The 14,136-nt window shown below is 44.4% G+C and overlaps 4 protein-coding genes across 4 annotated transcripts; 2 read left to right on the top strand and 2 right to left on the bottom strand.

Moving 5' to 3' along the window:
• Positions 1-51: 51 nt before the first annotated feature.
• On the bottom strand, positions 52-4,202 carry MONOS_10793 (P-type ATPase (P-ATPase) Superfamily Protein; the record flags this gene model as incomplete). Its single annotated transcript, XM_067863269.1, has 3 exons — positions 4,000-4,202; positions 190-3,944; positions 52-98 (listed from the first exon to the last, which is right to left on the bottom strand). Exons 1-3 carry the CDS (start codon positions 4,164-4,166, stop codon positions 52-54), a joined length of 3,969 nt encoding a protein of 1,322 aa, XP_067735957.1. The 5' UTR covers positions 4,167-4,202.
• Positions 4,203-4,236: 34 nt separating this feature from the next.
• MONOS_10794 (uncharacterized protein) lies at positions 4,237-5,728 on the top strand. Its single transcript, XM_067863270.1, has 2 exons — positions 4,237-5,059; positions 5,200-5,728. Exons 1-2 carry the CDS (start codon positions 4,253-4,255, stop codon positions 5,701-5,703), a joined length of 1,311 nt encoding a protein of 436 aa, XP_067735956.1. The 5' UTR covers positions 4,237-4,252; the 3' UTR covers positions 5,704-5,728.
• Positions 5,156-7,325, bottom strand: MONOS_10795 (putative embryogenesis-associated protein EMB8). The gene has a single exon (XM_067863271.1). It carries the CDS (start codon positions 7,148-7,150, stop codon positions 5,957-5,959), a length of 1,194 nt encoding a protein of 397 aa, XP_067735955.1. The 5' UTR covers positions 7,151-7,325; the 3' UTR covers positions 5,156-5,956.
• MONOS_10796 (putative pumilio-like mating protein M90) lies at positions 6,989-14,080 on the top strand (the record flags this gene model as incomplete). Its single annotated transcript, XM_067863272.1, has 4 exons — positions 6,989-7,038; positions 7,091-7,298; positions 7,373-13,530; positions 13,660-14,080. The coding sequence occupies 4 exons, from the start codon at positions 6,989-6,991 to the stop codon at positions 14,078-14,080; spliced, it is 6,837 nt and encodes a 2,278-aa protein (XP_067735954.1).
• Between the last annotated feature and the right edge of the window lie 56 nt (positions 14,081-14,136).

The following is a 14,136-nucleotide window of genomic DNA, read 5'->3' as shown; positions in this document are numbered from 1 at the left end:
ATGAAATGAAATTTGTGTAATTACCATCCGACTTTCGGCCTCTCTCTTGCTCTAAGAGATCTTTTTTGGGCTTTTTCGAACGGGAAGCATCATTAGCTCTGAAATTGGTAGAAGATGTGTAAATAGAAGAATTGTGAGAAGACAATGAAGATAATGAAGGCGAATTATTCTTTCGAGACTTTGTCATACCATCTTCAGCAGCGGGCTCCAGTGACATCATTTCCCCCTCAGGAATCAGTTCTCTATCGACTTTATTTGCCTTGCCTCGTTCTGTCTTGGCCCGATTTTCTGTTCTTCCGTCTCTGCAATCTCTCGGATTAGCCATCGCTCTATCTGCATCTTCTCTATCGTCACCAGAACCGCTGTCTTCTTTGCACTTCACCAGAGAGCGCACCACAAACTGCACAGGAATGATGCCCACTGCCAAGACAAGCGACCACACCCAAAGAGAAGGAGACAGATTGCACACGGCAAACACAGTTGATAGCGGTGGAATCAGCATCACACATACCTGAATAATAGAAGTCACACACTCAATTAATAGAAATAGCTTGTCTTGCAGAATGTGCCGGAAAAAGTTTGTGTCATTGTTGCAGCGCCTGCAAGATATCTCGTTGAACAGCTGCAGCCAAATAAACGTGTTGAATACGAACGAAAGATGCTCCACAGAAAAGATGTGGACAGATGAGTCGAGAAGGAAGCGTCTGCACAATCCACCAGGAAACAGGAACGGACTTGACTCAATCAGCTCTGATGGCTCACAGTGCAATATCTTCAATGACTCACTCCCGTCAACAGAAGATTGATACTCGAAGTCTTCTTTGCCCCACGCAAATAACACAAACAGCATCACAAGCATCTCATATGCCACTCCAGCAACGACATTGCGCTTCATGTAGCTGTTGATGATGCTCTTGTTCTTCCCGTTCGGCTTTCTCTTCAGCAGCTCTTCCTTTGTTGGAGACTCCGTTGCTAGTGCAAGTGCAGCGAGTGTGTCCATGATCAGATTCACCCACAGCATTTGAACAGCTTTCAAAGGAGTAATCGCAAAAATGGCTCCGATGACAGACACTGTTATGGCCACAAGGTTGACTGTCAGCTGGAACTGGATGAACTTTCTGACTGACTCGTAGATGTTCCTGCCCCACACAACAGCCTTCACAATAGAAGCAAAGTTGTCATCTGTGATGACAATGGCTGACGCCTCTTTGGCTACTTCTGTTCCTGTGATACCCATCGCCATCCCAACATCTGCTTGTGCCAGCGCAGCGGAATCGTTTGTGCCATCGCCTGTGACAGACACGATCTCCCCTGCTTTTTGCAGATCAGACACAATCAGTAGCTTGTCCATTGGCGACGAGCGAGCCAGGATCTTCAGCAAAGGAAGCACTTTCATCCGCTCTTTGTCTGTCAGATGGCGATACTCGTATCCTGTCAGTGCAATCTCCTTCTGCTTCTTCAGGCAGCGCTTGATGCGCTCTCTCACTTTTGTCATTCTCGCAACATCTTCTGCAGTGTCTGTCGAATAAGGAGACATTCCATCACTCAGCGGTGAAACAGCTGTGCTGGAATAAGCATCATTCTCCACCTCAGGAACATCATCCGCACTGTAAATGCCACAATCCTTTGCAATTGAGATGGCCGTGTGGATGTTGTCTCCAGTCACCATTTTCACTGCAATCGATGCTTCTTTGCATTCTCTTATGGCCTCACTCACTTCTGGTCTCAGAGGGTCTTTAATTCCAGCAATCGCAATCAACGTCAAGTTGTGGATGTACTCCTGCCCTGTGGGTGTGGAAGAAGGATAACAAAAAGTGTCATCATCTCCTTTCTCAGAGTTTCGCAATGGAGACGAGGATGAAGATGAGTTTTGAGGTGACAAGGAATGCTGAGAGCGCTGATTCTTCTGTGGTGTTACCTTTTTCATGTGGTGATGCTCCAGAATCTGATTGTACGCTTCGGATTCATCGTCAGCTGCATCATCATTTCCTACCTTGCCAGCATTCTCAATGCTTGTTTTGTCGTCGTAAATTGCAATAGCAATCGTTCTCAGTCCATCCGAAGACATTTTGGCAACAAGCTGAGCAAATCTGTGTCTGTCATCTGCTGACATCTGCTTCACGTTCAGTTCATTGGAGTAATCTTCCTTTTGCGATGGCACATCAGCAAATTGTGTGCAGTTTGCCAGAACAGCTTCTGGTGCTCCTTTCACAATCACACGCCTGAATGTTCTGCTAAGACTCGATTTCATCCCATTCAGCTTTGTTTTTTTCTCATCTTTTTTTCCTTTTTTCTGCTCACGTTCAACTGTATTTTCCATCTTGTCATCCAAAGTTGGTGTGCTCATTTGATTTTGTGGCGATGACGCTTCTGTCTTTTTCAGCACAACAGTCATCAGCTTTGTTTCAGAATTGAATGGAAACATTTCCAATACATCGTCTTCCTTATCTTTTCTCTCCTGTCTGTAATCGCATCCACAGTCTCTCAGTAGATGCAGCAGGGCACACTCGGTCACATTCCCCAGATGTTCAACGTGTTCATTGGCGTTCTTTCCGAATGCTGAAGACTCAGAGTCAGCTCCAAATGATGAATGAGATTGGCTGCTGGATGAAATCAAAGGCTCTTCATCTTCGTTAATGTGCTTGTGTTGAGTGTGACCATTTGAAGAAGACGATGATGAGGTTAAAGAGGAGTTCAATCTGTGTGTATTCTTTGTGTCTCTGCTATCTTGAGAATCTTCCATCCATGTCTGATCGTATGCTTCATCTTGAATACGAAGCTCAGCAGTTGAATTCAGTGAGATGGCTTCACTGAGCAATGACAAATAGTAAGAAGAAAGATTCACTTTCTGCGAAGGCGAAGAAGATGGAGAAGAAGTAAAGAGGTTGTCGGCTCTGTTTAAGTTGCTTTCAAACGTATTGTCATCACCATTTGCTTTTGTTGTATTCCACATTCGCCCTTCAAACCATCCGCTTGAGACTCGCATGCAGTTCTGTGTGAGTGTGCCTGTCTTGTCTGAGCATATGACCGTTGCACAGCCCATCGTCTCGCAAGACTCCAGCCGCCTGACCAAGTTGTTGTCCTTCAGCATTTTTTTGATCGAATACGCAAGAGAAATTGTCACTGCCAGCGGAAGCCCCTCAGGAACTGCAACAACAACTATAGTAACAGCCACTATCACATAATCAAGAAGCACTTTCATGTACCTCCCATGATCCCAGATTGCTGGATTTTTCCACAGTGCAAATCCCCAAAATATTCCTAGTAAAACTAATGTTATTCCAGCAGATATAAAGCCTAAGTTGCCAATTTGATCAGCAAGAGTGCCTAATTTTGTTTGCAATGCGGTTGGCTTTCGCTCCTGACTTTGCTCCATTATTGATTTCTTCACAATGCCAAATTGCGTTTTCATACCGACAGCAGTGACAACCATCTTTCCATACCCAGTTTGTATGGTGCATCCGCAAAATAGAAATGGACTGTCCAAAACATCCTTCGGAATGAGATCGGAATCACCAGTCATAGCGGACTCATTGCATTGGAGACTAAAAGATTCAATACAAATTCCGTCTGCTGGTATTTTTTCTCCTGGTCTTAGAATCACAATATCCCCAACGCACAATGAAGCAACAAAAATTTCAATTGGCTCTCCATTTCTGATCACCATGATAGTTCTTTCTTGCTGTTTATCGTTTAGTGATCTGAATTGTTGCTCTTGTGTCCATGTGTTCAAAGATGAAACAATTGTAACAGCAAAAACAGTCATTAATATGGCTGCACCATCAACCCAAGCTAACTTTTCGTCTCTCTCAAAAACAAATGCAATAACAAGAGATACAACAGCCAATATCATCAGAATAATAAGAGTATGATCTTCAAAAGATTCAAGCCACAACGATATCCATTTTTTAGGTTGCGGAGTTAAAAATTCATTTTTTCCGAATCTATAAATATCAAAAATTATTCAATCTTAATTCAACAAACATTTTTATCAAATACCTTGCTTGTCTTGATTCAATATCTTCTTTATCATTGGAAATACCTTCGTTTGATGAATGAAGAGATTTGAGGAGTTGTTCAACGCCACCGATCCGTTTCAGCATTGATTTATCCCCTGATTGCATCAAACGTTCTAGGACTTCTGGTTTAATCCAATCATTTGACATATTTCTTGGAAAAAGTGTAAACAATTATTTTATTGTTACCATTACTAATAAAAACAATACCATAATGGTGAGCAAAATAAAAATAAATGTCAAAAACGCCTTCTCTTCGTGAAACTTTTTCTTTATCTTCATTGGTATTATCAAAAATGTCAGAACAAAAAAGTGGAGTTTCGCCTTCATTAAAGAAAGAAGAGAAAAACGTTTATGTTCTTTATGTTCAAACTCAACATGAATTAGATTTTGCGTTTGAACAAATAAACCTTAGAAGTAATTTTTCTAAATTTTTGATGGGGAAAAATACATTATTGGAAGGAAAATTAAAGCTTGATTGTCTATTGGCTGGTTTTTTTTGTAATAGTGATTTTAATAAAAAGAGTGTGAATGAGGATGGTGAAGGAAATTTTCAAAAAGCGCCATCACACTTATCATTAACTTCATCTGAGCTCTATTATTCATCGGGAAGCAAACCACGTAATACGACTCAACAAGATTTATCAAAAGAGTGTTCAGATAAAATGTCAATTACTCGCACTGACAGGCAATATAGGATCAAGCAACCTGAACATTTGTTTCGAAAGCGAATAACTCTTGCATCAGCTCCACCTGAGCCGTTTCCGCCTCGCCGTCGATACACTATTGCTTCTGAATCTCCATCTCAATTTAAAATGCAACTTTCAAAGGATATCCATTGCACAGAAAGTACAGTGACGGATTCGACAATTCCTCTCATTGTTATTTTTAAACTAGAATCGCTGATTCATCGTTTAACAGTTCCTGGATTCTGCAGAGACCATGAAACACTTCTACAGCCACTTTCGGGTTTTCTTAATTCACAGGAAATAAAAAAGCGAATTGGAGATTATCCATGGATGGCGCAAGAATTAAGAGATAGAGTATGAATGTAATCTTTTTAATGCTACGAGAAAAAAATGTTAATTTGTTTTATATCTTTTTCTTTCATTATTTTTTTTTTTTCTGTGATTCTTTGATTCACATTTTCAACGTGTGAATCTTCTATTAACTCCCTTTTCAGTTTCATGTCACGCTGCGAGGATGCTTTCCATTTCCTCCCGAACCTCCAGATGATTGGAGAGAAATTAGCTCATCATATTCTCTAAAAACACTAACCTCCAAGTCAGAGAATTTCAGTTCGGCAGTCCAACATGTGAATGAAAATAAAAGATGGATTCAGGAGTTTCTTGCGCTTATTATTTCGTGGAACATGCAACGAGAAATGAAGAAAAAAGCAGAAAAGAAAACAAAAGATTCAAAGGAGATCGAAGAGATTGACAGCGCGCATACTTACAAAAGGAAACTAAGCGATTTAGAAGCAGAAGCAATTTGCAAAGACATAAACTGCGCAAAAGCAGACAAAGAACAAAAACGAGTTGAGAAAACAAGAAAAGATGTGGCCAAATGCAGCACAACAGATGAATGTTTGCTACAGACGGATTGCACCTACAACATAAGTTACACAGAAAAAGATGGCTCGCACACAACTTCGAAAAAAGTTAAAGAGAATATTACGAGTGAATAGGATGCCACAAAATAACAAGCGAAAATTGCAACAAAACATGAAAAAATAAATAAAAAGAGTAATCAAATTATCTAAAAGCCAATAAAAATGCCTTCAATCTCACTTAATGCCTTCCTAGTCAAAAACATCCTTGAATAAATAAATAAATAAAGCGAAGAGTGGCATAAGCATTTTTATTCCTCAATTAAGTCATGGAAAAATGATGAATATTCATGAAACTACTACAAAAACAGAAAAATGAATACGCTCAACATTAATCTGTTTTCTCTTCATCAGAGTTAAAAGCTTTACTGACAAATTCAACTACAATCTCTTCGTCTAATGTTTTAGCCGTGTCGAACATGGAAAAGAATCCAAGATGTCCGCCACAAGGAGTTATTATCGCTCCTGTCATCTTATTCTTTTCGATCTCATTCAGAGGAATCCCACTATAAAGTGAAATTGGATCATTTTTCGCTGAAATAAACAAAGTTGGAATTTGGATTCCATCAATGTATCTTGCGCTTGAAGCATCTGCGTAATACTCAAGGCCTGTGTTATATCCGCTTAACTTGCATGTAAATGTGTTGTCAAATACACGACACCGAAAATCGCCTGCTTCATTAAATTTCTTTTCCATCTCTTCAAATCCTTCAATCGTCTTTACTGAATCTCTGTGCTTTGCGAGATACTTTAAGAGAGGCTTTCCAAGAAACAGTTGCAGTTTATCGTTATATATTTTATCTGAATTTACCAGATCAAACGGGCAGCATATTGACACTGCACATATCAACTGTTTTGGAATTGGTTGATTCTCTGTAACGTGCTTGTATTTGATTGCAGGTCTCTGTTTGCTCGTGCGCTCTCCAAGATATTTTGCAATTACGTTTGCTCCAAGCGAATATCCAACAAGTGCAATTTTTGCTTTAGGAAATCTGTCAGAAATCGTGCGTAAAGCAACGTGCAAATCACTAGTAAATGCTCCATTGTAAATTGTATGTGTTGTAAGTTTGGTTCCGCAGCATCCACGGAATAAAACGCAAACAGTTCTCCATCCAAGCTTTCTCATTGTCCTCAGACCAAGCTTTTGCAAATAAGGTTCGCTGCTCCCGCCACTAAGTCCGTGCACAAGCACCAGTATTGGGGCATCAGGAGCAAAATTATTATGTTTATCATCAACAAACCAATCAATTCCAAATTCACCGCCGTCTTCTCCATATAAAATTTCTCTGGTTGGTCTATATTTTGATTTATTCTGTGAAAAGGCTGCTCCAGTATTAACCATAGGATCTAGTCCAAATTTCCAATGAGGAGAATAAGAACATGGAAGCTTCTTTTTTTCCAAGTAATTGAAAGGTATGTTGTCCTTTCCAATGTATAATACTTTTCCTTGATACCTTTTCCAAAGTATAAACCAAAACACAAAAATTATTACAGCCAATACCCCGAGAATCTTTAAAATATTCATAAACAAAGCCAAAAAGATCTTCCCAATATTACTCTTATTTTTTATTGAAGAAAAGCCTTCGATGACCACGCGTTCAATTGAAGGAAAGGGATCTTTTAAACAACACCCCTCTATTGAAATTGATGTTTCTCTTTTGAATTCACATTCTGTACGCTTTTTATAAAATCGTTGAATTATTGATTTGCATTTTTTTTCTATTTGCAATTTTATTGAAATTTTCAGTCAATAAAAAAAGTGCATCATAAAGTTAAGTCTGCATCAACACCGTCTTCCCCCAAATCTTCAGTCTTGCATACTCCTGGCGATTCACTCCGTGAGAATGCTGATTTTCATAGCAATCAAACTTATAATCCTTCTGATTTTTCGCAGCAAACAAATTACTCTTTTCAAGAAGGTTATTCAAATTTTATTCAAGGCAGTTATTCAGGAGATGTGCATTCAGATCGACAAAGCTTTAATGAGGTCAACAAAGCTCAGTTAATTAATGAAGAAAGTAATTATTTGGACTCATTAGAACAGTGCCAGCATCCTAAGTCAACTCCAACATCACCTTTCGCATTTAGATTTCCTCTTTCTCCTGGCGATGCAGAAGGTGATATTGCTGAATGTTCTCCTTTGTTGGCTCGATTTACTGAAGCCGAACAATTAAAACAGCAAACAAGCTCCGTGAGCAAACCATTGGCAATGTCAAAAAAATCTTTTTCTCAATCGGCTCTTGAGCCGTCTGTCCAGAGCAGTGGAAAAGTTTCAACTAGAAATGATAATAACGATTCAACCTCAGATGAAAACGAATCAAAAGAAGGGAAATGGCATTCTAGTGAAGCACAATCCATTTCTCCACAGCCACGAGGGCGTCAAAGCTCAGACGGATCCTTTTCTTCGATCAGAGCGCATTCTCAGTCGCCTCTTCGTTCTCCAAAGATGGCAGACTGTACTTCGCGTCGTGGCTCTATCTTGCAGACGGATTCGCAAAAGATGTTAGAAGATGGCGGATCATCGAAGCACACATATGCTTCAGATGCTTCAGGGAAGGAAAGCAGTCCCAAAAGCAGACATCATCAGAAACGGGAACGCTCGCCAATTGCAGGCGATTCATTGCACGATGAGCAAATTGACAGCTCAATGGCAAATCATCCATACACTTCTCAATCAATCTCCAGCTCGGCAAACGAAGACGCGCTGCTTCAATGCAGCGGGGATAGCACTGGCAGTGGCAGTAATAGCAGCAGCAGTAGCAGCAGCAAAAACAGCGAAGGCAGGCCACGTGGCACGAAAGTGCCGCATCGTCGCACCTCAACCGACGGCGGCGGGCAGACCTCGCGCACATACAACACATCTGACTTAGCTTCTTCGTCTGCCTCCGACACAATTGGCTCCCCGTCCAGTAGAGCTTCCCTGTCGCCCTCTGTCTCCCTCTCCCGCGAGCCCCGTGCCTCTTCCCTGCCGTCGCTTACAGCCACTCAGTCGTCTTTCTCTCGTTCTCGCTCTCATTCACGAAGCCCATCTCACTCTCGTCCGAGGTCGGAGTCCCACTCGCTCTCTGAAGAGACAGACTCAAACAACTCCAGCAGCGATCAGTCGTCAGCATCTGTCTCACCGTCGCTGTCGATGTCATACAACTCGTCTATTGCAGTCACTGAATCCAACCATCTTTCTCAATCACCTGTTGCCCCGTCAAAGCAGGTGAAGCACTCATTGCCTGACTCTCAGACACAATCACCTGCGAAGACACTGCCGAGTAAGCATCATCAGAGCGAACAGCCTCAGTCAGATGCTTCTTTGAGTGCTGATGGCCACACTTCAGTTGGTGAGGGCAAGAGAAATGAAGAGAATAACACTGATTTTGTGGACCCTGCAAGCCACAATGGTGCTTCAGGTGCACCTTTCACTTCATCTTTTTCGCAGAATTCTGCCGCTTTGACAAATTCCGCAGGACAAAATGGATCAACATCATCATTAGCATCATCTACAGTAGCAGCAGCAGCACTGTCAAGTTGCGATGCTCAACAAAATATGTTCGCATCTCCTTCTTCTTCTTCTTCTACTTCTTCTTCTTCCACTGACTTGTCTACATCAACAGCAGCCAACACACCAGCATCTGGCGTCAACGTTGCATCCCCACTTCACTCTTCAATCTCAATGAATGGCGAACAACAACCGCCGGCCGCACAAAATTCCTCAACTCATCCGTTTCCTACACTTTCTATCGCCATCCCATACATCGCCCAGCAATCTCTTCTGTCTGCCGGGGCAACACCTCTCAACTCTCCCACAGGAACATTCACTGGCACTGCACAACAGACTCTTCAGCAGTCGCAACAACAGCAGCAGCAGCAACAACAACAGTCTCAATCACAATCACAAACACAATCTCAATCACAGAGTCAGACTCCAACACAGACACAGACACAGACACAGCAACAGCTGGCGTCTGCACTGGGACACCAGCATCTCTCAGCCCTTTCTGTGCCTCAGTCGCTTCATTCTCCTCTCTACCTCACATCGAGCCAGTTATCCTTCAACTCTCCTCTGTCCCCATTCTACCAATACCCCACTTTCTCTGCCCAGACACCCACAACCCCCACAGCACAGATCACTCCATCTGCAATGCAGCAGCAGCAGCAGCTTCAATACCAGCAAATTCAGCAGTTGTCTGGCCAGTTTCCGATAACTCCAACAAATCTGTCTTCATTGAACTCACTCACAACTATTCCTCCTCCTTCTCCTTCTGCAGCTGCTGCTGCTTCTTCTTCAGCAGCATCTTCTTCTTCTTCTAATTCAACTTCTTCCTCTTCCTCTTCTTCTTCTGCACAGTCACAATCTTCTGCTCTTTCCCTTGCCTCCACTGCCCAGTCTGTCTATCCTGTCTCTCCAAAGATGCTTCTCAGCTCAATCCATCCAATGCAACAGATGGCATCTGACTCTTCAGCCAAAGGAAATGCACAAGCAATCCATTCAGACAAGTCAAAATCACCCCAATTTCAGCAATCTGCGCAGAACTTGGCTGTTGGCACTGCTTTTGTAACCCCTTCAGCATCTGGTTCTCCATCTCCACTGTCCATCTCCTCCTCTTCCACTCAGACACACGACATGCAACAGCAAAATACTAACAATACAGCCAATCCAAACAATCCAAACAATACTTTCAATTCTGCCAAGCCTGATCTGCGCCGCCCTGCATTCATTCAGATCCCCACACCCACTTTTTCACTGTCCACATCCCCTGCTGATACGCCTGGCTCTCAATCTCCTTCTCCCACTCCTTCTCCCATTGTAGCATCGATGCACCAGTTGTGTGCTCATCCACAGAATGTTCAGACAGTACAGAACAATCAAAACACTCAAAATTCACAAAATATTCAGAATAATCAATCCAATCAATCTGCACAGGCAACACAGAATATGCTGAATGTGCAGCCTCAGCAGACACAGCAGCTGCCTCCAGCGGGGCTCCCTTCCTCTGCTCATCACGTGTCTCTCTTCCCTTTTGCCTCATCTCCAAGCTCTTCCACCCCTCTCTCTCCAATGGGATACAGCATCCCCTTCTTCCTCTCATCTGATAACTCGTTGGGAGCAAGAAGTCTCTCAATCACTTCTGCTTCTTCAACTCCTTCCTCCTCTTCTGCTTCATCCTCCTCTTCCTCCTCCTCATCATCATCTTCTTCTTCTTCTTCTTCCACTTCCATCGCCCCCAACTCCACATCTCCTATGCAGACCACCGCTTCCATGCCCGCAGGCCCCTCCTCTCTCATTCTTAACCCATCTACCCTCAATCAAACACCCACTGCTCTTTCTGCTGCTTCCGTGCAGCAGTTCTTCTTCTCTTCTCCCACACGCGACAGGCGCAGCAGCGTCGGCTCCCTCTCCTCCTACACACCTGCCTACGCCCCCGGCATCGGCTCTGGCCTTCTCAACCAGTCACCTGATCTCCCTTCAAGCGACGCCACGTCCCCTCAGAATCCATCCATCGTCTCCTCCTTTGCGGCGTCACAGGGCGCTGGCTCGTCTCCCACTCTGCTCTCTGCGTTTCCTTCATCAAATCCTGCTTTCCCTCTTGTTGGCAACAAACAAATGGGCAGTCAGAACCCGCCACTCATTCAGAGCATCGCCAGCCTCAAGAACAACATGAATGAGCTACCAAAAAGCGCCCTGCGGAGTTCGATGAATGCTTCGAGTGAAAACATGGGCAGTGCAACTTCTAATGCTATAGGTGGTGCTGGTGCTGGTGGTGATTATGCGACAAACACTTCATCGTATATGACTCCTTCTGCTCAGTCAGCAACTGGGATGTCATCAACATCAGCTTCTTCATCATCTTCATCGTCCTCACCTTCTTCTTCACCGTCCTCCTCATCCACTTATCCTGAAGGCCCCTCCAAATACAATCTCTATCCCAATCCAAAGGCAATGTCTCAATTCGAATTCGACACATCCACACAGAACCAACCAATTCTCCCTTCCTCATCGTATTCCATAGGCAACTTCAATCCAATCCAGCCATATGGATCAAACATGGCTATTCCTCCAGACATCTCCCTGCCAACTTACAAAGATGACCCGATGGCACTTCAGATTCCCCCAAATCGAATGGGTTTTTCACAAGATGGCTCTTCAATGGCTGCTTCTTCTTCTTCTTCTAAAGGACAGTATTATGCTCCTCTTTCCTCTTCCCAAATGCCTTCGAAGCTCTTTCCACCAGCATCCAATCAATATTCTCCCTCTATTCCGTCCTCTTCTGCTGATCCTCCTTCTCTCTCAATGCTCCAGCCGTACTTCCCTCAGCAGAACATGGCGTCTCGCTATCCTCCTCTCCTCCCTCCTCCTCCGATGCCTCCTTCTGGTGCACCTCCCAATCCACCCCGCCCTTATTCCTCTGCTTCTCCGTCTCCTTCGCCTTCTCCTGCTGGCTCAGTCAGTCGCATACAGCCGCCTCTCATTCCTCCAAAGAGCATTGCCACTTCTGCTGAGATGAGAGACTCCCTCACTCGTCTGCAGCCTGACCTGCCTTTGTATCAACAGCCAATGCCCCAGCCACAAATACAGAACATGAACTCAGTCTATTCAACTGGTACAAGTTATCCTGGGCCTTCTCCATACAGCTATCAGCCCATCTTGCCTGATCCTAGCCCAAAATACGCCATGTCTTCAATGCCATCTGCACATCACTCAAACAGCGCTGTCCCGTCTTCCTCCAACCACACACCTCAAAATGGAACCAATCCTTCCTCTCTCAGCCATCCCTCATTCCACACGCGCAATTCATCCAGAGCATCCCCCGCGCCTTCCCCATCTCCTTCTGTACCTTTGTCTGCGTCTGTCTCCTCGTCTGCTTCACACTTGTCTTCATCGACGCGCCGGTTTAACTCCCTTCGGATGGAGACTGATGTCAGTGTAGAATCGCCTTTCTCGTCGCTTTCGGCTGTTCTGCCGCAGATCGGAGCGCTTCTGTCGACACAAGACGGCAACCGCTTTGTGCAGCGGGCGATTGAGCTGTGTGGAGAGTGGAGCTTCCACAACGAGAAAGGGCACAACTGGAAGATGAGCGCACAGGACGAAGAGACTCTGCGGCAGAGAGGAGACGGCAAGGTGTGTGAAGAACAGCGCCACTGGGAGAGAGAAAGAGACAAGCACGACACGTGGCCGGCTGAAGACCCTTCCACTTCTGAGCACCACTCGCCGCTCCTGACACACACAGTGTCTTTGGTGATTGAGGCGACAGCTCCTTTCATCGGGTGGCTGTGCTGCGACCAGTTTGGCAACTACACTGTGCAGAGGATGCTGCAGTGGTCGAACACAGCGCAGAGAGAAAGGCTGGCAGCGCTTCTGTCGCCTGTCTTTTCGGAAATCGCAGTGAATGCGTTTGGTACGCGTGTGGTGCAGCGGCTGATGGATGTGCTGCAGACGACAGAAGGGTGGGAGCAGGTGGAGAACGGGGTAAAAGGGAATGTGGTGGCTATTGCAAGAGACCAGTTCGGAATGCACTGTCTGCTGAAGATCGTTGCAGCTCCGGCGTGTTCCCTGTGTCGGTGCGCAGACGACGAAGGGCGGCTGATTGAGTCTGTGAAGCAGATGCTGAATGGAGAGGCTCCGCCGATTGTGCAGAGGGATGTGATGTACCACACCAGCTGCACATGCAACTGTGGCTGCTCTTCTCGTTCATTTGTGGTTGAAGAGATCGTTGACTGTCTCAGAGACTTCATGGGAAGCAGGCATTTGTGCTCCTTTGTGCAAAAAGCGCTGTCGGTGGCTGTGCCGAGGCTGAAGATCGCACTGGCGCTGGGTGTTGTGCTGAAGAATCTGGGGCTGGATCTTGTGAGGGACTCGTTTGCGAACTACCTCATTCAGGACATCATGCTGTTGGATTGGAACAGAATTGATCCGTTTGTCATTTTTATTTTTTCAGCTTTTTTATAGAATAAATATTGTTTCATATTTATTTGAAAACTTTTGTTATTTAACTTTTCAATCAAATCAATATATTATTTTTTCATCTATTTATTTCCTTGTAGCTCACACGTCATCAAAGATCTCTTCTTCTCTCAGTTTGTGCCCACGTTCTTTTCCTTGTCTGTCCACAAGTTTGCGTCGAATGCGATGGAGAAGCTGCTGCTTTCGTGTGATGCGCACCACCGGAGCAGCATCATCAGCCTGCTGCTGTCTGACCTCCCGCCGAGCGACGACGAAGAGACCGACCGCGCAAAGGAGACAGGCGAAGGCTGGCGGCTCCTGTTTCTGATGTGCGACCCGTACGGCAACTACGTCCTGCAGCAGCTGCTGAATGTGTGTGGGCAAGGCGACTTGGGGAGGATCCTGCACATCGTGAGAAGCCGCGAGACAGTTGTCCGTGGGAACTCCTTTGGGAAGAAGATCCTCCTGAAGCTCACCAAAATCGAGGAGAAGGAGCTGAAGCAGCACCAGGCACAGAAATGAAGCTTAATAAATGTTGTGTATTTCTAAATTTTTGTTTCAAAGTGTTTTTGAATGTT

This window comes from Monocercomonoides exilis (genome assembly GCF_001643675.1).
Source record: "Monocercomonoides exilis strain PA203 chromosome Unknown scaffold2-2631571, whole genome shotgun sequence".
NCBI lineage: Eukaryota > Preaxostyla > Oxymonadida > Polymastigidae > Monocercomonoides > Monocercomonoides exilis.
The sequence above is the reverse complement of the archived record's forward strand: the minus strand, read 5'-3'. Positions and strand labels throughout refer to the sequence as shown.

Bases quoted from the DNA above. Each gene is read 5' to 3' on its own strand.
- MONOS_10794 (XM_067863270.1), top strand. From the start codon at position 4,253: ATGTCAAAAACGCCTTCTCTTCGTGAAACTTTTTCTTTATCTTCATTG. The intron at 5,060-5,199 runs GTATGAATGTAA...CTCCCTTTTCAG, and splicing joins CGCAAGAATTAAGAGATAGA to TTTCATGTCACGCTGCGAGG.
- MONOS_10795 (XM_067863271.1), bottom strand. From the start codon at position 7,150: ATGAATATTTTAAAGATTCTCGGGGTATTGGCTGTAATAATTTTTGTG.